This window comes from Dryobates pubescens, chromosome 4, assembly GCF_014839835.1.
Source record: "Dryobates pubescens isolate bDryPub1 chromosome 4, bDryPub1.pri, whole genome shotgun sequence".
Classification (NCBI taxonomy): Eukaryota; Metazoa; Chordata; class Aves; order Piciformes; family Picidae; genus Dryobates; species Dryobates pubescens.
The window spans coordinates 18,573,070-18,597,883 of NC_071615.1; the positions used below are offsets into that span (position 1 = coordinate 18,573,070).

General features: G+C 62.9%; 1 protein-coding gene across 1 annotated transcript in view; it reads left to right on the forward strand.

Moving 5' to 3' along the window:
• Positions 1 to 24,814, forward strand: part of LOC128897194 (ankyrin repeat and fibronectin type-III domain-containing protein 1-like) — a 130,074-nt gene that overhangs the window by 20,690 nt on the left and 84,570 nt on the right. The window contains exons 3-4 of the mRNA XM_054161264.1: positions 22,537 to 22,738; positions 23,949 to 24,156. Of these exons, the coding sequence (XP_054017239.1) occupies positions 22,553 to 22,738; positions 23,949 to 24,156 (394 nt within the window). The 5' untranslated portion in view covers positions 22,537 to 22,552. The remainder of the gene's footprint in view (positions 1 to 22,536; positions 22,739 to 23,948; positions 24,157 to 24,814) is intronic.

Sequence of the window (24,814 nt, forward strand, 5' to 3'; positions counted from 1 at the left end):
AGCAGCAGCCTGGCCTGGAGCAGCACTGGGGTGGCAGCAGGAGCAGGGCAGGGATGGTGCCCCTGGGCTGGGCACTGGGGAGGCCACAGCTTGAGTGCTGGGTTCAGCTCTGGGCTCCTCACTGCCAGAAGGACCTTGAGGAGCTGGAGCAGGGCCAGAGAAGGGCAAGAGAGCTGGGGAAGGGTCTGGGGAAGAGGGCTGGGGAGGAGCAGCTGAGGGAGCTGGGGGGGTTGAGGCTGGAGAAGAGGAGGCTGAGGGAGACCTCCTTGCTCTCTGCAGCTCCCTGAGAGGAGGCTGCAGCCAGCTGGGGGAAAAGAAGAGCGAGCCTCAGGTTGTGCCAAGGGAGGCTCAGGTTGGACAGGAGGAACAATTCCTTCCCAGCAAGGGATCCCAGGCCCTGGCCCAGGCTGCCCAGGGAGGAGGTGGAGTCCCCACCCCTGACACCCCCCAGTCCTATCCCTCCCTCACACCCTCCAAAGTCCCTCCCCAGCTTTCCTGGAGCCCCCTGCAGATCCTGGAAGGCCACAATGAGGTCTGCTGGGAGCCTTCTCCTCTCCAGCCTGCACAACCCCAACTCTCTCAGGCTGTGCTCAGAGCAGCTCCAGCCCTCTGCTCCTCCTCCTGGCCCTGCTCTGGACACCTTCCAGCCCCTCCAGAGCCTTCCTGGCACAGAGGCTCCAGCACTGGCCCCAGAGCTCCAGCTGTGGTCTCAGCAGAGTGGAGCAGAGGGGCAGAATCCCCTCCCTGGCCCTGCTGGCCACACTTCTCTTGCTGCAGCCCAGGCTCTGCTTGGCTCTCTGGGCTGCAAGGTCTCCCTGCTGGCTCCTGCTGAGCTTCTCCTCCCCCAGCACCCCCAAGGCCTTTCCTTCAGGGAAACCCTTCAAGGGTTGTCTCCTTGCCTGGGCAGAGGCAGCTCAGCTGAGGCTGCAGAGGTTGGGAGAAGAGCAAGAGGCAGCTGCAGGCTCTGGCAGCAGCGGGTCCTGAGGTCTCCTCTGCATTTCCTCCTCCTGTCCCTGCAGCCCTCTGGGACTGTGGCAGAGGACAATGTTCAGAGGAGACTGATTTGCAGGCTCTCCCTGTGTGGGCTGGGAGCCCTCAGCCAGATCCCTTCCTCACTGAGAGCCCAGGGAGCAAACAGCATTTGTCTGAAAGCCACAGAGCAAAAGATGCTGCTGGGGAAGTTGCCCTGGCTGCTCCCCTCTGCTGGGAGCTGAGCCCTCCCAGGCCCAAGGAGGTGATGGCCCAGAGCAGCACATCCCCTGCTTGCAGGAGCAGGTAGGCAGCAGGGGCCAGGAGGGATGGATGTGAACCAAAGCTCAGCAGCTGTGGAGGGCACAAAGCTGCTTGCAGGAGCAGGCAGCCAGCAGAGGCCAGGAGGGATGGATGTGAACCAAAGCTCAGCAGCTGTGGAGGGCACAAAGCTGCTTGCAGGAGCAGGCAGCCAGCAGGGGCCAGGAGGGATGGATGTGAACCAAAGCTCAGCAGCTGTGGAGGGCACAAAGCTCCATGCAGGAGCAGGTAGGCAGCAGGGGCCAGGAGGGATGGATGTGAACCAAAGCTCAGCAGCTGTGGAGGGCACAAAGCTGCTTGCAGGAGCAGGTAGGCAGCAGGGGCCAGGGGCCAGGAGGGATGGGTGTGAAAGAAAGCAGTGGGGAAGAGTGAGCTTGCAGCAGCAGCAGGATAGACTCAAGCCAAGGTGGAGCAAGTTCCCAGGGGTTGGAGGCCTTGGTCCTGAGTGTCCCAAGTGTCCCTGGGCTGACTCCCAGCTCCAGTTTGCCCTTCCAGCTGAGTGCTGCTCATCCTGCCAGCATGCTAGCCAGTAGGGCCAGTATTGACCTGGCACTGAGAGATGCTCTCCAGGAAGACAAACAGGAGGCTCCTGGAGCTCTGGCATCCATCCTGCTGAGCTTTGGTTCACATCCATCCCTCCTGGCCCCTGCTGCCTACCTGCTCCTGCATGGAGCTTTGTGACCTCCACAGCTGCTAAGCTTTGGTTCACATCCATCCCTCCTGGCCCCTGCTGCCTACCTGCTCCTGCAAGCAGCTTTGTGCCCTCCACTCCTGCTGAGGTTAGCTGCTGAGCTCCCCCTGAGCACACCTGGCCACTCCCTGCTGCCCAGCTGCATCTCCTGAGCCTGTTTGAGCCCAGCTCAGGTAACCCTGAGCACACCTGGCCACTCCCTGCTGCCCAGCTGCATCTCCTGAGCCTGTTTGAGCCCAGCTCAGGTAACCCTGAGCACACCTGGCCACTCCCTGCTGCCCAGCTGCATCTCCTGAGCCTGTTTGAGCCCAGCTCAGGTAACCCTAAGCACACCTGGCCACTCCCTGCTGCCCAGCTGCATCTCCTGAGCCTGCTTGAGCCCAGCTCAGCTTAGCTCTGAGCTCCTCCTGAGCACACCTGGCCACTCCCTGCTGCCCAGCTGCATCTCCTGACCCTGCTTGAGCCCAGCTCAGGTAACCCTGAGCACACCTGGCCACTCCCTGCTGCCCAGCTGCATCTCCTGCCCCATCTCTGGAGGCCTTCTCTTGCCCACCTGAGGTCAGGTCAGGAGTGGTGACTGGAGGGAGCCTGAGTGGTTCTTGGAGCTCCTCCTGAGACAGTCCCTGGGCACTTCCAGCTGCCAGCATTGGCTTTGCCTCTGTTTCCCAGCCATGGAGCCAAGGCCTGGGCATCCCCTGCCTGCTGGCCTCAGTGGCAGAGCAATGGCAGAGCTCAGCTCCCAGAAGCAGAGACCCTGGCTTGGAAGGGACCTGCAGAGCTCATCCAGAGCAAGCTCCCTGCAGCCAGCAGGGACATCCCCAGCTGGAGCTGCTGACCCACAGCCCCATCCAGCCTCTCCTGGACTAGATCCAGGCATGGGAGCTCAAGCACCACCTTGGGCAGCATCTTGCCTGTGGGCCAGGAGAAGCTGAGACAATACTGAAGGAGAGCAGAGAGCAGCTCCCAGGGCTCCTGGGCCCTGTGAGATCTCAGGGGAGGGCATCTGCAGCCCTGCCCCTGCCAGGGGGGTACCCAGCAGCACTGCTGCCACCCCTGCAGGAGCATGAGCTCAGAGTTGGGCCTGGTGGTCCTGAGGGTTTGACCTGGTGGTTCCCTGCTGTGACCTGGTGGTTCCCTTGGTGTGACCTGGTGGTTCCCCTGCTGTGACCTGGTGGTTCCCTGCTGTGACCTGGTGGTTCCCCTGCTGTGACCTGGTGGTTCCCTTGGTGTGACCTGGTGGTTCCCCTGCTGTGACCTGGTGGTTCCCCTGCTGTGACCTGGTGGTTCCCTGCTCTGACCTGGTGGTTCCCTGCTGTGACCTGGTGGTTCCCTTGGTGTGACCTGGTGGTTCCCCTGCTGTGACCTGGTGGTTCCCTGCTGTGACCTGGTGGTTCCCTTGGTGTGACCTGGTGGTTCCCTGCTGTGACCTGGTGGTTCCCCTGCTGTGACCTGGTGGTTCCCTGCTGTGACCTGGTGGTTCCCTGCTCCCTGGGGGGCACCACTGGTGCCAGGCTGCCAGCTGGCTGTGGCACCATTCACGACCACTCCCTGGGCTCAGCCTCCAGCCAGACACTAACCCAGCTCAGAGAGCTGCTGGCCAAGCTGCTGAGGCCCTCAGCAGTGAGTTTGCAGAGGACAGCAAGCTGGGGGCAGGAGTTGATCTGTTAGAGGGTAGGAGAGCTCTGCAGAGGGACCTTGCCAGGCTGGGCAGATGGCAGAGGCCAACAGGATGGCACTGAACAAGGCCAAGTGCCAGGGGCTGCACTTTGGGCACAGCAACCCCAGGCAGAGCTACAGGCTGGGGGCAGAGTGGCTGAGAGCAGCCAGGCAGAGAGGGACCTGGGGGTGCTGGTGGAGAGCAGCTGAACAGGAGCCAGCAGTGTGCCCAGGGGGCCAAGAAGGCCAAGGGCATCCTGGCCTGCAGCAGGCAGAGTGTGGCCAGCAGGAGCAGGGAAGTCCTTGTGCCCTGTGCTCAGCACTGCTCAGGCCACAGCTTGAGGGCTGGAGCCTGGCAGCAGGGCTGGAGCAGGGCAGCAGGGTTGGAGCCTGGCAGCAGGGCTGGAGCCTGGCAGCAGGGCAGGAGCCTGGCAGCAGGGCAGGAGCAGGGCAGCAGGGCTGGAGCAGGGCAGCAGGACAGGAGCAGGGCAGCAGGGCTGGAGCCTGGCAGTAGGGCTGGAGCAGGCCTGGAGCCTGGCAGCAGGGCAGGAGCAGGGCAGCAGGGCAGGAGCAGGGCTGGAGCAGGGCTGGAGCAGGGCTGGAGCAGGGCAGCAGGGTTGGAGCCTGGCAGCAGGGTTGGAGCAGGGCAGCAGGGCTGGAGCCTGGCAGCAGGGTTCGAGCCTGGCAGCAGGGCAGGAGCAGGGCTGGAGCAGGGCAGCAGGGTTGGAGCCTGGCAGCAGGGTTGGAGCAGGGCAGCAGGGCTGGAGCCTGGCAGCAGGGCAGGAGCAGGGCTGGAGCAGGGCAGCAGGGTTGGAGCCTGGCAGCAGGGTTGGAGCAGGGCAGCAGGGCTGGAGCCTGGCAGCAGGGTTGGAGCCTGGCAGCAGGGCAGGAGCAGGGCTGGAGCAGGGCAGCAGGGTTGGAGCCTGGCAGCAGGGTTGGAGCAGGGCAGCAGGGCTGGAGCCTGGCAGCAGGGTTGGAGCCTGGCAGCAGGGCAGGAGCAGGGCTGGAGCAGGGCAGCAGGGTTGGAGCCTGGCAGCAGGGTTGGAGCCTGGCAGCAGGGCTGGAGCCTGGCAGCAGGGCTGGAGCCTGGCAGCAGGGCAGGAGCAGGGCTGGAGCAGGGCAGCAGGGTTGGAGCCTGGCAGCAGGGTTGGAGCAGGGCAGCAGGGCTGGAGCCTGGCAGCAGGGCTGGAGCAGGGCAGCAGGGCAGGAGCCTGGCAGCAGGGCTGGAGCAGGGCAGCAGGGCTGGAGCCTGGCAGCAGGGTTGGAGCCTGGCAGCAGGGTTGGAGCCTGGCAGCAGGGCTGGAGCCTGGCAGCAGGGCAGGAGCAGGGCAGCAGGGCAGGAGCAGGGCAGCAGGGTTGGAGCAGGGCAGGAGCAGGGCAGCAGGGCTGGAGCAGGGCAGCCTGGCAGCAGGGCTGGAGCCTGGCAGCAGGGCAGGAGCAGGGCAGCAGGGCTGGAGCAGGGCAGCAGGGTTGGAGCAGGGCTGGAGCCTGGCAGCAGGGCTGGAGCCTGGCAGCAGGGCAGGAGCAGGGCAGCAGGGCTGGAGCAGGGCAGCAGGGTTGGAGCAGGGCTGTAGCAGGGCAGCAGGGCAGGAGCAGGGCAGCAGGGTTGGAGCAGGGCAGGAGCAGGGCAGCAGGGCTGGAGCAGGGCAGCCTGGCAGCAGGGCTGGAGCCTGGCAGCAGGGCAGGAGCAGGGCAGCAGGGCTGGAGCAGGGCAGCAGGGTTGGAGCAGGGCAGGAGCCTGGCAGCAGGGCAGGAGCCTGGCAGCAGGGCTGGAGCCTGGCAGCAGGGCTGGAGCAGGGCAGCAGGGCAGAAGCCTGGCAGCAGGGCAGAAGCCTGGCAGCAGGGCTGGAGCCTGGCAGCAGGGCTGGAGCCGGGCGTGTGCCTTTGTCTCTCCTTCCATTGTGTCTTGGCCGCCGTCTGCTCCTCCCTGCCGAGCTCCATGCCTGTGGCCTGCCTTTTACAAGCCCCTCGGGGGCGTCTCTGGATCCCTCAGCCAGCGCTGCTGGTTTCCATGCTGCAGCCGGGGCCGGCTGCGGCTGCTCCTCGTTTGCCAGCCGAGCTGCGTGCCCCGGGCCGGGCAGTGGCCGGGGGTGGCTCCGGCTGCTCCTCGCTTGCCAGCCGAGCTGCCTGCCCCGGGCCGGGCAGTGGCCGGGGCCGGCTCCGGCTGCTCCTCGCTTGCCCGCCGAGCTGCCTGCCCCGGGCCGGGCAGTGGCCGGGGGTGGCTCCGGCTGCTCCTCGCTTGCCAGCCGAGCTGCCTGCCCCGGGCCGGGCAGTGGCCGGGGGTGGCTCCGGCTGCTCCTCGCTTGCCCGCCGAGCTGCCTGCCCCGGGCCGGGCAGTGGCCGGGGGTGGCTCCGGCTGCTCCTCACTTGCCAGCCCAGCTGCGTGCCCCGGGCCGGGCAGTGGCCGGGGGTGGCTCCGGCTGCTCCTCGCTTGCCAGCCGAGCTGCCTGCCCCGGGCCGGGCAGGGGCCGGGGCCGGCTCCGGCTGCTCCTCGCTTGCCAGCCGAGCTGCCTGCCCCGGGCCGGGCAGGGGCCGGGGGTGGCTCCGGGCTGGGCCGCGGGGAGCTGCCCCGAGAGGTGCGGAGCAGATCGGGGTGCGGCTGGCTGAGGGTGAGGGCCGGCACAGGCAGGGAGCCCAGAGCTCCGGCGGCCTCCAGCAGCCCTCCCGGGGCAGTTCGGTGCCCGGGCACGGTGCGGGGCGGGAGGAGGCTCCGGCGCTGGCTTCCTGCTGGCAGCAGGGGGCGCAGGAGGGCAAAGCATTTGCTCCCCGGCGGCCGGTGGGGGTCAAGTTGGTTGCCTCCCACTGCTGTGATGAGTCTCTAAGGTCTCAGCCACCCCATGGCATGAGGCTGTGTCCCCAGGCCAGGAGGAGCTGCAGCCCCGGGGCCAGGAAGTGAGGATGTGGCTCCCAGGAGTCAATGTTTGAGCCCCAGCAGGGCCCTGGGTGCGGGGTAGGAGCAGGGCACGAGCAGCATGGAGGAGCTGGTCTCGGGGCAGAGCCCTGGTGGGTCTCAGCAGGAGTGAGAAGGAGGTGAGCATGGCTCAGGTTGGAAGGGACCCCAGAGATCATCTGCTCCAAGCTCCCCACCACGGGCAGGGCTGCTTCTCAGCTAGACTCAGCTGCTCAGGGCCTCATGCAGCCTGGATCTGAGCATCCCCAGCGAGGAGGCAGCCACAGCCTCCCTGGGCAGCCTGTGCCAGAGCCTGTGAGCCGGTGTGAGGCCATCATGGGAGAGGTCAATTTCCTGAGGGCTCCTGGGCATTCCTTTGTGCTGCAGGTCCGTGGTGGCAGCTCTCAGAGGAGCTGGGGCAATGTCATCCCACTCCTTGGAGCTCCCTGTCCCATTATGCTCAGGCTCAGCCACTGGCCCCAAGCGTTGCTGGCAGCCTGCCCCCCTCCCTTCCAAGAAGTCCATGTCAGGACCCAAACGAAGGGACAGGACCAAGCTTGCATCAGAGAGGAAGAATCAGGAAGGAATCCTTGGCAGTGAGGCTGGGGAGACTCTGGCACAGGCTGCCCAGGGAGGCTGTGGCTGCCTCCTGCCTGGAGGTGTTGAGGACCAGGCTGGATGAGGCCCTGAGCAAGCTGTGCTGGGGGGAGGGGTCCCTGCCCATGGCAGGGGCTAGGAGCTGGCTGAGCTTGCAGGTCCCTTCCAGCCTAACCCATTCCATGATCCTTCTCCTCCCCACTCCAAGCCTCATCCTGTCAAAGCTTCAACACTTTTCACTCTCCATCCTTTGCTTGTGCAAGGAGCCCTGTGGCTTCTGCCTCTGCTGCATCAGGCTGCAGGCAGAGGGGAGCAGCTTCACGAGGTGCCAGCTGCCCCCAGGAGCATGGTGCCCTTCCAGGGCCAGCCCAGGGGACAGCAGGGAGGTGTCCCTGCCCGTGGCAGGGGCTCGGAGCTGGCTGATCCTGAAGCTCCTTTCCACCCCAAGCCATTCTGGGATGATTCTCTGAGTGGATGAGGGAAGCCTTCCTTCCCTTCTCCTCCCAGCATGGCAGCCAAGGCTCAGCATTCCCACACTGAGCATCCACCTCCTGCTCCAGTTGGGTGCAAGCTGGGGCCCTGCAACCCCTCTGAGCTATTCCCACACCCCCTCCCCCCTCCTGCTGCCTTCGGTGATCTTTGAGAGCAGGCATCGTATGACTCAGCTCCTGCCTCCGACAGCCCCGAGCGGCGCTCGCAGGCAGGGGGCCGTGGCGCGGAGCAGGGCTCGTTCCTGGCAGGCCACACCAGGGTAGGGTTTCTGGGTGCCAGGGGAGCCCTCGGTCCCACTTCCCAGCTGCGGAAGTCTTGACTCAGCCAGGACGGTGCCAGCAGGTCGGAGCTGTCCCTCGGAGCGCCGCTGAGCGGCTCCCGCAGCTGGGCCCCGGGCCGGCCCGGCAGGAGGGCAGGAAGCAGCCTGGCAGGGCAGAGCAGCTGCTCCGTGCCTCCTGGGGCCTTGCAAGAGAGAGGAGAGGAGGAGACAGGCTGCAGGGCTGAGGCTGCTGAGGGAGAGAGGCTGCAGGGCTGAGGCTGCTGAGGGAGAGAGGCTGCAGGGTGGAGGCTGCTGAGGGAGACAGGCTGCAGGGTGGAGGCTGCTAAAGAGAGAGGCTGCAGGGTGGAGGCTGCTAAAGAGAGAGGCTGCAGGGTGGAGGCTGCTGAGGGAGAGAGGCTGCAGGGTGGAGGCTGCTAAAGAGAGAGGCTGCAGGGTGGAGGCTGCTAAAGAGAGAGGCTGCAGGGTGGAGGCTGCTGAGGGAGACAGGCTGCAGGGTGGAGGCTGCTAAAGAGAGAGGCTGCAGGGCTGAGGCTGCTGAGGGAGACAGGCTGCAGGGTGGAGGCTCCTGAAGAGAGAGGCTGCAGGGTGGAGGCTCCTGAAGAGAGAGGCTGCAGGGTGGAGGCTGCTGAAGAGAGAGGCTGCAGGGTGGAGGCTCCTAAAGAGAGAGGCTGCAGGGTGGAGGCTGCTGAAGGAGAGAGGCTGCCTGTCCTCCCCTACCCACCTGCAGGGTGCAGGCTGTTGTGGGTGCTTCACTTCAGGTGCTGGGGTTGGCAGCTGTCCTGGCAGCTGGCACAGGGCATGGTCAGCAGAAGCTGACACCAATGGAGCTCCTGAGGGGGCAGCTTGAGCCCTGTCCTGAGGGGGCAGCTTGAGCCCTGACCTTTAGGTCCTGGCCATTTCTGCTGTCCAGGCCCTGGGAGCAGTTTGGGTCTGGAGGCAGCTCCTGACTTAGAGCAAGGAGCCCTCAGCCAGCCCCTGGAGCTGGGCAGCCTGGGCAGTGGTGCCAAGCTCCTCAGCTGGGGTGCTGGTGGAGCACCTTGAGGCAGACCCACAGGCACAGGGCAGAGGTTTGCAGGGGGGCTTGCAGAGCGCAGGGGCAGGGGGGCTTTAGTGGGCACAGGATATATGGCAGGGCATAGAGGTTTTGCAGGGCAAAGGGGGTTGCTGGGCACATGGGAATGCAGTAGGCAGAGGCTAGGGAGGCACAGGGGTTGGCAGGGCACAGGGGTTGGCAGGGAGAAGTGGGTTGCAGGGCACAGGGGTTGGAAGGGGGCAGGGGGTTGAAGGTGTAGGGATTTGCAGAGGGCACAGGGTTGTAGGGCAACAGGGTTTGCAGGGCACAGGGCTGGCAGAGGGCACAGGGCTTGCAGAGGGCACAGGGCTGGCAGGGGTCACAGGGCTGGCAGAGGGCACAGTGCTGGCAGAGGGCACAGGGCTGGCAGGGGTCACAGGGCTGGCAGAGGGCACAGTGCTGGCAGAGGGCACAGGGCTTGCAGTGGGCACAGGGCTGGCAGGGGTCACAGGGCTGGCAGAGGGCACAGGGCTGGCAGAGGGCACAGGGCTTGCAGAGGGCACAGTGCTGGCAGAGGGCACAGGGCTGGCAGAGGCAGGGTTTGCAGGGTGCAGTGCTGTCAAAGGGCACAGGGCTGGCAGGGGGCACAGGGCTGGCAGGGGGCACAGGGCTGGCAGAGGGCACAGTGCTGGAAGAGGGCACAGGGCTTGCAGAGGGCACAGGGCTTGCAGAGGGCACAGGGCTGGCAGGGGGCACAGGGCTGGCAGAGGGCAGGGTTTGCAGCGGTTGCAGGGCGGCTGCAAGCCCCAGCGGAGCCAGGCTCCGGCGCTTGTCTCTTGGCAGCCGGGGCTGGCTCCGTCTGCCTCCCGCCTGGCAGCCGCAGGGGGTGTGGGTGGTCCCGGGGCCGCGCTGGCCCCGGGAGCCGCCCGTGGCTGCCCGTGGGTGCCTGGCAGGGGGCTGGCCCCGCAGGGCTTCCCCCGGCGGCCGCAGTCGGAGCCCGGGGCAGCCTCGTCCCGTCCCGCTGGGTGCCCTCTCCGTCGGGTTCCGCTGAAAGCCGCAGGCGCTGCGCAGCCCGGGCCGCGCCGCCGCTCCCCGCGCCGCGCCGCCGCTCGCTCCAGCCCTGCCCGGAACGAGACAAATACCCACGGACTGCGGCTCCAATTGCGGCTCAATTAGGGCTGCTTCCCAGGGCGGCCATAAAACCTCCAGTACGCAAACAAACAACCCAGGCAAACCACATCCAAGCCTGACAGCATCCTCTGGAATGCCTTTAAAATAACAAAGCAGGGCAGAGGCAGATGAAAGCGGCGCCGCCGCCGGCAAGAGCGCTCCGGGGCCCCCGGGGGCAGCCCAGAGGTGGGCACAGCAGGTGTGGGGCATGCGGAGCAGCGAGGAGGAGATGGGCGTGGAGGGGATGGGATGGGCGTGGAGGGGATGGGATGGGTATGATGGAGATGGGATGGGCATGGTGGAGGTGGGATGGGTATGGTAGAGATGGGATGGGCATGGAGGGGATGGGATGGGCATGGAGGAGATGGGATGGGCATAGAGGGGATGGGATGGGTATGATGGAGATGGGATGGGCATGGTGGAGGTGGGATGGGTATGGTAGAGATGGGATGGGCATGGAGGGGATGGGATGGGCATGGAGGAGATGGGATGGGTATGGAGGGGATGGGATGAGTATGGAGGAGATGGGATGGGTATGGTAGAGATGGGATGGGCATGGAGGGGATGGGATGGGCATGGAGGAGATGGGATGGGTATGATGGAGATGGGATGGGCATGGGGGGGATGGGATGAGTATGGAGGAGATGGGATGGGTATGGTAGAGATGGGATGGGCATGGAGGGGATGGGATGGGCATGGTGGAAATGGGATGGGTATGGTGGAAATGGGATGGGTATGATGGAGATGGGATGGGCATGGAGGGAATGGGATGAGTATGGAGGAGATGGGATGGGCATGGAGCAGATGGGATGGGCATGGTAAAGGTGGGATGGGCATGGAGGGAATGGGATGAGTATGGAGGAGATGAGATGGGCATGGAGGGGATGGGATGGGCATGGTGGAGATGGGATGGGCATGGTGGAGATGGGATGGGCATGGTGAAGGTGGGATGGGTATGGAGGGGATGGGATGGGTACAAAGAAGATGGGATGGAGAGCAGTGTGGAAGGGATGGGCATGGTAGGGATGGACCAGTTTGGGGTCACAGATTCACAGCTTGCATTGGCTTGGAAGAGACTCTCAAAGCTCATCTTGTCCACCCCCCCCCCCTTCCCCCCACACTCAGCAGGGTCACCTCCAACTAGATCAGGCCGCCCAGGGCCACATCAAGCCTGACCTTGAATGCCTGGAGGGATGGGGCCGGTGGAGTAAAGGATGCGTTGCCAGCAGGCTTGGGGGGGGGGGGGGAGGGCGAGGAGGAGGAGGTGGCAGCGGAGGCGATGCGGAGCTGCTTTGGCCAGGGGGGGCGGTGCAGGAGCAGGCCAGGGTTGGGAGGGGAGGGGAGAGGGGGTGCTGCAGGGGTGGCAGGGGCTGGAATGTGCGCCCTACGTAAGCCTGGCTTGCGCCGAGTCCAGCCAGTCTGGTGCCGCGGGTCGGGTTTCACGCCGGACTTTCCAGCCAGCCGCATTTAGCGGGAGCCTCCCTGGGCTGCCGGGGAGGGGAAGCCGCAGCACAGCTCACCAAGAAAAAGAGGCAGGCAAACACAAACAATGTAATTAAAGAGCCTCAGCACTGCGTGTTCCCGGAGCAGGAACGCTGCACCGACGCTGCCTCGCTCGCAGCTTGCAGGCGAGCGGCGGTTCCGGGCTGGCGCTCCGGGGGCAGGCTGGCACCCGGGGCTCTGCCCTGCCTGCCAGGGTCGACAGCAGACGGCAGATCTGCCAGCCCCAGTGCTGCCGGGCAGGGACCAGGGGCTTCTGGCGCTGGGAGGTGTCCCAGGGACAAGTGGGACACCCATCTGAGGTCTGGGGGTCAAGAGGGAGGGGAGAGGCTCTGCTCGCTGTGCCCAAGGGGCACTGGATGGAAACTGCAGCCCGGGAGGTTCCACCTCAACAGGAGGAGGAACTTCTGCCCTGGGAGCAGGCTGGAGCAGGCTGCCCAGAGAGGTTGTGGAGTCTCCTTCCCTGGAGCCTTCCCAGCCCTGTCTGGATGTGTTCTGTGTGCCCTGGGCTGGGTTCTGTGGTGCTGCTCTGGCAGGGGGCTTGGATGATCTTCAGAGGTCCCTTCCAAGCCCTGACATCCAGCGAGCTGTGCTCCAGGGAAGTGGTCCTGGTGACAGGGGATTGCTGCACTCCAAGAAGCAGCTCCTGAGCCCCTCCAGGCAGGGACACTCTTGGTCTGCCATGCACAAAGCCACTGGATAGACTCACAGAATGCTCTGGGCTGGGAGGGAGCTCCAAAGCTCACCCAGCCCAACCCCCTGCCCTCAGCAGGGACATCCTCCACCAGCTCAGGCTGCCCACAGCCCTCTCCAGCCTCACCTTGAATAGCTCCAGGGCTGGAGCCTCAGCCCCCTCCCTGGGCAGCCTGTGGCAGTGCTCCAGCAGCCTCCTGGGGCAGAACTTGTTCCTCACATCCAATCTTCTCTTGGTCCCCACAGACATTTGGAACCCCAAACAGGCATTTTCTGGGTGTGACCTCTTGGCAGGGCAGGCCAGGAGCTCTCCTGGGGTAAATCCTTGTGGAAGAGGTGAAGCCAGCAGAGCTGGGCTGGGCTGCAGAGCCAAGGGCCTGGCCTGGGCATTGTTTCTTGCCTCCAGCATCTCCACCCTGCCCCAGGTCCATTCTGTGGAGCCTGTGTGAGCCTCGAAGATTTTGTTTCCCTTCCCTCCAGGGGTGGCTTGGGGTGCCTGATGCCAGCCTTTGCCAGCTGCTGCCCACCTCAGGCTGGTGCTCATGGACTGATGGCACTGTTAGGCCTTGGGGGTGCTGGGGGAGGAGAAGCTCAGCAGGAGCCAGCAGGGAGACCTTGCAGCCCAGAGAGCCAAGCAGAGCCTGGGCTGCAGCAAGAGAAGTGTGGCCAGCAGGGCCAGGGAGGGGATTCTGCCCCTCTGCTCCACTCTGCTGAGCCCACAGCTGCAGCTCTGGGGCCAGCTCTGGAGCCTCTGTGCCAGGAAGGCTCTGGAGGGGCTGGAAGGTGTCCAGAGCAGGGCCAGGAGGAGGAGCAGAGGGCTGGAGCTTCTCTGAGCACAGCCTGAGAGAGTTGGCGTTGTGCAGGCTGGAGAGGAGAAGGCTCCCAGCAGACCTCATTGTGGCCTTCCAGGAGCTGCAGGGGGCTCCAAGGGTGTCAGGGAGGGATAGGGGTCTGGGATACCTCTGAGGGGGTCAGGAATCAGGCCTGGGACAGGGAGCCAGCAATGGGCACTGGCAGCCCAGAAGGCCAAGGGCAGCTGAGCTGAGCCTTCTGGGCTGCCAGTGCCCATTGCCAGAGGTGGAGGGAGAGGATCCTGCCCCTCTGCTCTGGGGTGTCAGGGAGGGATAGGACTGGGGGGGATGGAGCAGAACTAGAAGTGGGGAGCTGGAGATTGGCTGTGAGGAAGAAGTTGTTGCCCAGGAGGGTGGTGAGAGCCTGGCACAGGCTGCCCAGGGAGGTGGTGGAAGCTTCCTGCCTGGAGGTGTTTGCAGCCAGGCTGGAGGTGGCTGTGAGCAACCTGCTGCAGTGTGAGGTGTCCCTGGCCATGGCAGGGGGTTGGAGCTGGCTGAGCCTTGAGCTCCCTGCCAGTCCTGGCAGCTCTGTGGTTCTCTGATTGTCTGCCTTGGCTTGAGAGCCAACCTTTGTGCACAAGCAGAAGTGTCCTGGTGCTGCCCAGGAGGGACCTGTGTGTGTGAGCAGGGCCAGGGTGGTGTCACACAGTGCCTGCAGCGTGGACAGCACAGAGGCCTGACTCTGCTGGCTGAGTGCCACTGGGGACTGAGGATCAGAGAGCCTGGGCTTGGTCTTATTTGAATGGGGGTTGAGCCAGGGGCTCCTTCAGAGCTCCTCTGAGGGTGGTGCTCAGGAGCAGCAGCGTGGTTGTGGAGCAGCAGAATCTGCTCTGGTGCCTCTGCTCCCTTCCCCACCTCCAAAGCACTCCTGGGGTGTTCTGTGAGAGGCCTCCAGGGGCTGTCAGCCAGTGATCTACTTGGTTGGCTCTGCAGCTCTGCTGGAGCCCTGCAGTCTCTTTCTCTGCCCCATTCAGAGCCTGTCATTTAGGAGGGAGGTGAGGTGGAGGAGAGCTGAGGGGCTCTGTCCCTGCTGCTGTGCTGCCCCAGGGCCACAGTCAGCCTTGGCAGGACACCACTGACTCCACAGCCAGCCCCAGGGGTGCCCAGAGCCTTTGCTTCCCTGCAGCCATAGTCCCTCTGGCAGCAGGCTGAGGACTGGCCCCAGGTGTCCTCAGCACACTGCAGCTGCTGAACTCCCACAGGAGCAGTGCCCAAGGGGTGCAAACTCCTCCTGACTCAGGTAACAGCGAGCCATGGTGCTGACCCCATCCTGACCCACGGGGGCAGCCTCCTCCTCTTCCCCTGCAGGGGGGCAGGATGCTGACTGCTGGAGGGAGGCTGCAGCTCTCACCTCGGATGTCCTCCGCATCCTCTGCAGCTTACTTGAGAGCTGAGCTGCTGGGAGTTCAAATCCAGTGCTGGGCTCTCATCTGTGATGGGCTGGGTGGCCATCATGGGGCTGGGTGGCCATGATGAGCTCTGTGGCCATCATGAGCTCTGTGACCATCATGAGCCCTGTGGCCATGATGAGCCCTGTAGCCATGATGAGCTCTGTGGCCATGATGAGCCCTGTGGCCATGATGAGCCCTGTGGCCATGATGAGCTCTGTGGCCATGATGAGCTCTGTGGCCATCATGAGCTCTGTGACCATCACGAGCTCTGTGGCCATGATGAGCCCTGTAGCCATGATGAGCTCTGTGGCCATGATGAGCCCTGTGGCCATGATGAGCTCTGTGGCCATCATGAGCTCTGTGACCATCACGAGCTCTGTGGCCATGATGAGCCCTGTAGCCATGATGAGCTCTGTGGCCATGATGAGCCCTGTGGCCATGATGAGCTCTGTGACTATCATGAGCTCTGTGACCATCATGAGCCCTGTGGCCATGATGAGCTCTGTGGCCATGATGAGCTCTGTGGCCATGATGAGCTCTGTGACCATCATGAGCTCTGTGACCATCACGAGCTCTGTGGCCATGATGAGCTCTGTGGCCATGATGAGCTCTGTGGCCATGATGAGCTCTGTGACCATCATGAGCCCTGTGGCCATGATGAGCTCTGTGACCATCACGAGCTCTGTGGCCATGATGAGCCCTGTGGCCATGATGAGCCCTGTGGCCATGATGAGCTCTGTGACCATGATGAGCTCTCTGGCCATGAAGAGCTCTGTGGCCATGATGAGCTCTGTGGCCATCATGAGCTCTGTGGCCATGGTGAGCTCTGTGGCCATGGTGAGCTCTGTGGCCATGGTGAGCTCTCTGGCCATCATGAGCTCTGTGGCCATGATGAGCTCTGTGACCATGATGAGCTCTGTGGCCATGATGAGCTCTGTGGCCATCATGAGCTCTGTGGCCACCATGAGCTCTATGACCATGATGAGCTCTGTGACCATGATGAGCTCTGTGGCCATGATGAGCTCTGTGGCCACCATGAGCTCTATGACCATGATGAGCTCTGTGACCATGATGAGCTCTGTGGCCATCATGAGCTCTGTGGCCATGATGAGCTCTGTGGCCATCATGAGCTCTGTGGCCACCATGAGCTCTATGACCATGATGAGCTCTGTGACCATGATGAGCTCTGTGGCCATCATGAGCTCTGTGGCCACCATGAGCTCTATGACCATGATGAGCTCTGTGGCCATGATGAGCTCTGTGGCCACCATGAGCTCTATGACCATGATGAGCTCTGTGGCCATGATGAGCTCTGTGACCATGATGAGCTCTGTGGCCATGATGAGCTCTGTGGCCATCATGAGCTCTGTGGCCACCATGAGCTCTATGACCATGATGAGCTCTGTGACCATGATGAGCTCTGTGGCCATGATGAGCTCTGTGGCCACCATGAGCTCTATGACCATGATGAGCTCTGTGACCATGATGAGCTCTGTGGCCATCATGAGCTCTGTGGCCATGATGAGCTCTGTGGCCATCATGAGCTCTCTGGCCATGATGAGCTCTGTGGCCATGAAGAGCTCTGTGGCCATGATGAGCTCTGTGGCCATGATGAGCTCTGTGGCCATGGTGAGCTCTGTGGCCATGATGAGCTCTGTGACCATCATGAGCTCTGTGACCATGATGAGCTCTGTGGCCATGATGAGCTCTGTGGCCATGATGAGCTCTGTGGCCATCATGAGCTCTGTGGCCATCATGAGCTCTGTGACCATGATGAGCTCTGTGGCCATGATGAGCTCTGTGGCCTTCATGAGCTCTGTGGCCATGATGAGCTCTGTGACCATGATGAGCTCTCTGGCCATGATGAGCTCTGTGGCCATGATGAGCTCTGTGGCCATGATGAGCTCTGTGGCCATCATGAGCTCTGTGACCATGATGAGCTCTGTGGCCATCATGAGCTCTGTGACCATGATGAGCTCTGTGGCCATCATGAGCTCTGTGGCCATGATGAGCTCTGTGGCCATCATGAGCTCTGTGGCCTTCATGAGCTCTGTGGCCATCATGAGCTCTCTGGCCATGATGAGCTCTCTGGCCATGATGAGCTCTCTGGCCATGATGAGCTCTGTGGCCATCATGAGCTCTGTGGCCATGATGAGCTCTGTGGCCATGATGAGCTCTGTGGCCATCATGAGCTCTGTGACCATGATGAGCTCTGTGACCATCATGAGCTCTGTGGCCATCATGAGCTCTGTGACCACCATGAGCTCTGTGGCCATCATGAGCTCTATGACCACCATGAGCTCTGTGGCCATTCTCTGCTGCCTGAGGTGTGCCAGCTGCTCAGCTGGCACCTCCGTGTACCATGGTGTGGCCTGCTCTGGAGGCAGCAGAGCCAGTGCTTGGGAAGCTCTGCATGACCTGGCTGCACAGCACCTCCTGGCCTTGGGGCAGGGAGCGGGTGGTGCTCTGGGCCCTGAGCTAACAGCATCATGCTTCTGGAGCTCCATCAACACTGTCCTGGCAGGAGCAGGATCTATAGGAGCCACCAAGGCAGGGCTGCTGGCTTCAGCTCCACTCCAAACAAGGCCCAGGGGCTGTGCCAAGTGGGGGAAAAGAGCCAACATGTAGGAAGCACACTCAGAGCAAGCCCTGCATTTGCTTTGGTGCCTTTCCCCAGAGCCAGCTTCCCCCAGGCAGAGGTTCCTGTGGAGCAGGATGGCTCAGCTCCATCTCCCTGTGCATCCCTGGGGCTCCACGCAATGCTGAGCCCCCTCTGAGGCCTGCACACCTCAGGATCTGCAGCTGCCTCAAGAGCTGTCCTGCTGCCTCACAGCTCTGCCCCAGGAGGCTGCTGGAGCACCAGAACAGGCTGCCCAGGGAGGGGGCTGAGGCTCCAGCCCTGGAGATGTTGAAGGTGAGGCTGGACAGGCTCTGGGCAGCCTGAGCTGGTGGAGGATGTCCCTGCTGAGGGCAGGGGGTTGGAACTGGATGACTTTTGGAGCTCCCTTCCAACCCAAACCCTTCTATGATTGCATCCTAGCTCTGAGTTGCCTTGAGGTGGGTCATGAAGCCCACTCCTTTGGTGGGAGCCCCTCCTTGTGCTCCACTTTGGATCCAGTCTCTATTGGCCCAGTCCTGAAAGACTGCTCAGGCAGTGTGGGTGCAGCAGCAGCTCCTCTCCATGCTGGTCTGTGTCCCCATGAGCTGGAGGAGCTCCTCTGAGTGAGAGGGGCTGGAGAGGACTTGCCAGGCAGTATTTGGTGCATGAGTGCTTGTGGCTGGCTGTGGTTTCCTGTGTGTGCCAAGGGTGAGCATGGCTGAGTGTGCTCAGAAGAGAAGAGAAGGCTCCAGGCAGACCTCAGAGCAGCCTCCCAGTCCCTGAAGGGCTCCAGGAGAGCTGGGAAGGGACTTGGGACAAGGGCTGGGAGTGCCAGGCCCAGGGCCAATGGCTTTGAGCTGGGAGAGAGGAGACTGAGAGTGGAGAGGAGGAAGGAATTCTTGGCAGTGAGGCTGGGGAGACTCTGGCACAGGCTGCCCAGGGAGGCTGTGGCTGCCTCCTGCCTGGAGGTACTGAGGAACAGGCTGGATGAGGCCCTGAGCAAGCTGTGCTGGGGGGAGGGGTCCCTGCCCATGGCAGGGGCTTGGGGCTGGGTGATCCTGAAGGTCCCTTCCAGCCTAACCCATTCCATGATCCTTCTCCTCCCCACCCCAAGCCTCATCCTGTCAAAGCTTCAACACTTTTCACCCTCCATCCTTTGCTTGTGCAAGGAGCCCTGTGGCTTCTGCCTCTGCTGCATCAGGCTGCAGGCAGAGGGGAGGTGCCAGCTGCCCAAGCTGCCCCCAGGAGCATGGTGCTTGTGAATTCATCCCTTCCAGGGCCAGCCCAGGGGACAGCAGGGACCAGCCAGCCATGGGGTTTGGCTGGAGGAAGGTCACCAGCACCATCTCTGACAAATGAGGCTTGCTACAGCACAGGCTCCCACTGGTGAGAGGTTGTGTGGGTAGCTGCTGTGATCCCCAGCAACCTCCCTAGGACCAGCTGAGAGGAGAGGCAATGGCCTGAAACTGTGCCAGGGGAGGGTTAGGTTGGAGAGGAGGCAAAATGTCTTTGGTGCCAGAGTGGTCAGGGCCTGGCAGAGGCTGCCCAGGGAGGTGGTGGAGTCCCCATGGCTGGAGGGGTTGCAGAGCCCTGTGGCCATGGCAGCTGGGGCCAGGGTTTGGTGGCCCTGGTGGGGCTGGGTTGGGGTTGGCCTGGCTGCTCTGGGAGGGCTTTGCCAACCCAAACAATTCCATGGCTCTGTGGTTCTATAACCACACTGGGCAGGATGCTCAGCCTGTCCATATACCTCCAGCCCATGTCTCTGAGCTGGGGGGGAAGGGATCTGCACATCTGGTGCAGCAGACCATGGCTGTGGGTACTCTGCCCTGCTGAGGCTACATCTGGAGTCCAGCTCTGGGCTCCCTAGATCAGGAAGGACAAAGAACTACTGGAGAGAGTCCAGCAGAGGGTCACAAAGCTGCTGAGGGGCCTGGAGCAGCTCTGGGAGCAGCAAAGGCTGAGAGCCCTGGGGCTGAGAGCCTGCAGAAGAGCAGCCCCAGAGGGCAGCTGAGCAATGCTCAGCAAGAGCTAAAGGAGCTGTGGGGGGCAAGAGGCTGGGGCCAGGCTCTGCTGAGTGCTGCCCCGGGCCAGCACAAGGGGCAAGGGGCAGCAAGTGTCAGGCAGGAGGTTGGAGCTGAGCAGGAGGAGAAAGTTGTTTGGGGTGAGGCTGCTGGAGGCCTGGAGCAGGCTGCCCAGAGAGGTTGTGGAGTGTCCTGGTGTGGAGAGCTTCCAACCCCCCCTGGGCATTGTGCTGCTGGGCAGGGTGCTGGGGGTGCCTTACTGGGGCAGGGCTTGGGCTGGGGCAGCTCCAGAGCTCCTTTCCATCCCCTCCCTGCTGGGGGTCCGTGCCTGGGGACGGACAGGAGCTGGCTCTGCCGGGCTCGGGGCAGGCAGGGGGGCTCAGGGCTCTGTTGGGGGGACTGGGCAGCCCTGGCTGACAGGGACTGGTTCTCTGCTGGAGGCTTGGAGAGGCCACACCCTAAAACAAAATGTACTTAAAACCCTCTGATGGCAGCAACTCTTAACGCTGCTCCCCGGGCCAGGATCTGCAGGGCTGGGAGCACTGAAGCCGCGAATGCGGAGGAACCACAGCGTGCTGGACGGCGCCGCGGCCCCGCTTGTGTCCTCTGCAGGAGGGGGAGGATGAGCCCGTCCTGTGCACATCCATCCTCGGCTGGGGTTGGAAACAAAGCTTCCTTGCCTGGTCTGGCCAGCCCTGCCACATCCTTGTGCAGGACCTCAGCCTTTCCGCGGAGAGGCAGCCGCAGTTTGCCGCCCCGTGGGTCGGTGGCATCCCGGCGGCGATGTCCGCTCCCCGACGGCCACCAGCACAGCCCGCAGCCAGGAGACGGAGCTACTGGGGCGGGCAAAGCATCCCTGCCCTGCTGCAGCGCTTGCAGGAGGGAGGTCAACAGCCAGGGACGAGAGGTGACTGTGGCTGAGGTGCCCCAAAGGCAGAGGGGGCTGAGACCTCCCCGCAGGGGCAGGCGCTGGCGCCGGCCGGCCCTGCCTTGAGGCCTGTGGGCGTCCTTTGGAGCTACCACTTGCTCCACCACAAGGTTTGGCTCCAGATGATAAATCAAGCTGATTTCCCCCAGCCCAGATGAGTCACAGCCACAGGGCAGGAAAGCCTTTCACCTGGGGGGGCAGCCTAGCTGGTGGAGAGGGATGTGTGCTCCTCCGCTCAGGATCGCTGCCCTCTCTTTGCCTCCCATTGAAAGCAAATCAGAGGAAGGGGGGAAAAAAATGTACAGAAGAAGCTCTCTGTGGCTCCTCTGCTTCTGCCATCGCTGAGAGAACCTCCTCCAGGCTGTGCCTGGCCTGGGGCATTTGCCATGTGTTTGAATTGGCAGAGCAAAGGGCTCCTGCTCCACAGCACCCTTCCTTGCTCCAGCCTTGCTCCTGAAGGCACGGGTGGAACAGGCATCTCTTGCTATGGGGTCCACAGCAGCTTTCAGAGAGGTACTTTTGGGGTCTTCCTGCCTCTCCTGCTGTGGGGGAGCATTGTTGCCTCCTTGGATGAAGGGCAACCTCAGTGGTATTGGGCATCTTGTTGACAAGCCTGCTGAAAGAGTTCTCCTCACTTCCAAGCAGAAGCTGGAGTTGGAGAGAGGAGGACTTGGGCAGCAGAGAGCTCTTAAACACAAGAGGAAGGGCAAAGGTTTCCTGGAGAGTCTCTCAAATCAGTCAGTTCTCATTCCTAAGTGAGCCTGGCCTGGAGCACCACTGGAGTGGCCAGCAGGAGTAGGGAAGTGATTGTGCCCTGTATAGGGCACTGGTGATGCTGCACCTGGAATCCTGCACTCAGTTTGGGGTCCACAGCTCCCAGAAGGACATTGAGGAGCTGGAGCAGGTCCAGAGAAGGGCAACCCCTCTGGCAAAGCAGGGCAGGGCACCCAGGGCAGGGCACCCAGGAACACATCCAGGTGGGGTTTGAATGTCTCCAGAGAAGGAGACTCCCCAAGCCCTCAGGGCAGCCTGCTCAGTCTTTTGTCAGTGTTTCTCCTCTCCATCCTCTGCCCACCAAAGTCAAAGGCAGGAGCCAGGTGCTGCACTTTGAGTACTGGCTTCAGTTTTGAGCCCCTCAGTCCAAGAAGGACACTGAGGAGCTGGAGTGTGTTGAGAGAAGGGCAGCAGAGCTGGGGAAGGGTCTGGAGCAGAGGGCTGGGGAGGAGCAGCTGAGGGAGCTGGGGGTGGTGAGCCTGGAGAAGAGGAGGCTGAGGGAGACGTCCTTGCTCTCTGCAGCTCCCTGAGAGGAGGCTGCAGCCAGCTGGGTCTTGAGCTCTGCTCCCTAGGCTCAGGGGACAGAAGGAGAGGCAATGGCCTGAAGCTGTGCCAGGGGAGGGTTAGGTTGGAGAGGAGGCAAAATGTCTTTGGTGCCAGAGTGGTCAGGGCCTGGCAGAGGCTGCCAGGAGGGTGGAGACTGCCTTTGTCCAAGGAGTCAAGGGCAAAGACAAGGGCTGATGGGTTCAGGTTCCTGCTGGGTTGGACTCCAGGGCAGAGTCAGACACTGGAATCATCTCCCAGGGGCAGCAGGGGAGTGCCCTGCACTGGGCAGTTTGAAGGGAGGTCCTTGTGCCCTGTGCTCAGCACTGCTCAGGCCACACCTGGAGTCCTGTGTCCAGCTCTGGGCTCCTCAGGTCAGGAAAGAGTTTGAGATGCTGGAAGGTGTCCAGAGAAGGGCAACAAAGCTGGGGAGGGGTCTGGAGCACAGCCCTGGGAGGAGAGGCTGAGGGAGCTGGGGTTGCTTAGCCTGCAGAAGAGGAGGCTCAGGGGAGACCTTCTTGCTCTCTGCAACTCCCTGCAGGGAGGTTGGAGCCAGCTGGGGGTTGGGCTCTGCTCCCAGGCAGCCAGCAGCAGAACAAGAGGCCACAGTCTCAAGCTGTGCCAGGGGAGGTTCAGGCTGGAGGGGAGGAGAAAGTTCTTCCCAGCAAGAGAGATTGGCCACTGGGCTGTGCTGCCCAGGGAGGTGGTGGAGTCCCCATCCCTGGAGGTGTTTAGGAAGAGCCTGGCTGAGGCCCTTGGTGCCATGGTTGAGTTGCTCAGATGGTGCTGGGGGAGAGGTTGGACTTGGTGATCTGAGGTCTTTTCCAGCCTGGTCTATTCTATCCTATCCTATCCTATCCTATCCTATCCTATCCTATCCTATCCTATCCTATCCTATCCTATCCTATCCTATCCTATTCCATTCCATTCCACTCCATTCCATTCCATTCCACTCCATTCCAGCCCTGGAGGTGTTGCAGACCCCTGTGGCCATGGCACTTGTGGCCAGGGTTTGGTGGCCCTGCTGGGGCTGGGTTGGTGCTGGGCTGGCTGCTCTGGGAGGGCTTTTCCCAGCCAAACCCTGCGGTGGCTGTGCTTGCCCTCGTGCCGGGCCGGCAGCTCCTCCATGCCTGCCTTTCCCTCCGCGGCGCTGCGCAGGTCCTCGTCGCCGAAGATGACGCAGCAGATGCGGGACCTGCAGCTGGCGCAGGCCAGGAAGCCGCCCGGCCCCTCCTCGCCCAACGCCGCCAAGAGGCTGTACCGCAACCTCTCCGGCAAGTTCCGCGTCAACTACGCCTCCTTCGACGAGGGCAGCCTGGCCGGGCGCCCCGACAAGGACAAGCTCCGCAAGGCCTTCCTGGTCAGTGCCTGCTGCCCCCCCTGCCCTGCCTGCACACCCAGCTGGGGCTGGGGGCTCCTCCCGCGGCTCTCTGCGACCGCTGCCTCCAGTGCTGGGCTCCTGAGTGTGAGCCAGCAGTGTGCCCAGGGGGCCAAGAAGGCCAAGGGCATCCTGGCCTGCAGCAGGCAGAGTGTGGCCAGCAGGAGCAGGGAAGTCCTTGTGCCCTGTGCTCAGCACTGCTCAGGCCACAGCTTGAGTCCTGTGTCCAGCTCTGGGCTCCTCAGCTCAAGAAGGACATTGAGAGACTTGAAGGTGTCCAGAGAAGGGCAACAAAGCTGGGGAGGGGTCTGGGGCACAGCCCTGGGAGGAGAGGCTGAGGGAGCTGGGGTTGCTTAGCCTGCAGAAGAGGAGGCTCAGGGGAGACCTTCTTGCTCTCTGCAACTCCCTGCAGGGAGGTTGGAGCCAGGTGGGGGTTGGGCTCTGCTCCCAGGCAGCCAGCAGCAGAACAAGAGGCCACAGTCTCAAGCTGTGCCAGGGGAGGTTTAGGCTGGAGGGGAGGAGAAAGTTGTTAGCCATTGGGATGTGCTGCCCAGGGAGGTGGAGGATTCACCATCCCTGGAGGTGTTCAAGAGGGGATTGGATGTGGCACTTGGTGCTATGGTTCAGTAGTCAGGAGGTCTTGGGTAATAGATTGGACTTGATCTTTGAGGCCTTTTCCAACCTTATTGATTCTATGATTCAATGAGGTGGTGGAGTCCCCATCCCTGGAGGTGTTTAGGAAGAGCCTGGATGAGGCCCTTGGTGCCATGGTTGAGTTGATAGGTTGGACTTGATGGTCTCTGAGGCCTTTTCCAACCTGGTTAATTCTCTTCTGTGTCCTCTAATCTGTTCCCATTGAGAGCTCCCAGCATGCCACTGAGGTGGCTTCTGCAGCATGTTCCAGCCCAAGGGTGCCAAGGTGAGGCTGCTGCTCTTGGCACCCATGGAGTGTGGTTGCTTTGCTCTAGGCAGCTAAGGGATTGGTCAGCTCAGGCATCCTGCACTCTGCATGCATCCAGCAGCTGCCCTCACAGCAGTGGCTGCAACATCCATCCAGCTGGTGCTCTGCTGGTGGGAGCAGGGCAGGCTGCTTGCTTTGGGTTTGTGGGGGGCTGGGGTGGGGCTGGGGGCTTTGGGGGGCTGGAATAGGCTGCTGCACGCTCAGCTAACCTGTGTGTCTCCTTGCACCCAGATCCAGAGCAATGCTGCACTTTTTGAGGCCGTGGAGCTGCAGGACCTAGACAGGGTCCAGGAGCTGCTGAAGCAGTACAGCCCTGAGGAGCTGGACCTCAACACTCCCAACAGCGAGGGGCTCCTGCCCCTGGACATCGCCATCATGACCAACAACGCGCCCATCGCCAGGGCCCTGCTGCAGGCGGGAGCCAAGGAGAGCCCACACTGTGAGTTGGTGTGGGAAGCCATCACCTGGGTCTCCAGCATGCTGGAGCAGAGCACTCCAGGCTGCAGGGTCTGGCTGGGAGGTGGTCTCTTGGCCCTGGGAAGGGGCTAGGGCCCTGCTGCAGGCAGCAGGAGCAAAGGAAAATCCACACTGTGAGCTGGTGTGGCGATGCAGGTGACAGCACCTGCTGGAGCAGAGCACTGCAGGCAGCAGGGTCGGGGTGGGAGGTGGAGTCTGGGCCCTGGGAAGCTGCCAGGAGCCTGCTGCAGGCAGCAGGAGATAGCAGAATCCACACTGTGGGCTGGTGTGGAGACACAGGTGATGGAACCTGCTGGAGCAGAGCACTGCAGGCAGCAGGGTCGGGGTGGGAGGTGGAGTCTGGGCCCTGGGAAGCTGCCAGGGCCCTGCTGCAGGTAGCAGGAGATAACAGAATCCACACTGTGGGCTGGTGTGGAGACACAGGTGATGGAACCTGCTGGAGCAGAGCACTGCAGGCTGCAGCAGCAGAGGAGAATCCACATTGTGAGTTGGTGTGGAGACCCAGGTGAAGGAACCTGGTGGAACAGAGTGCTGCAGGCAGCAGGAGCAAAGGATAGTTGGCGTGGGGAGCTAGCACCTGGGTCTCCAACTTGGTGGGACAGAGCACTCCAGGCAGCAGG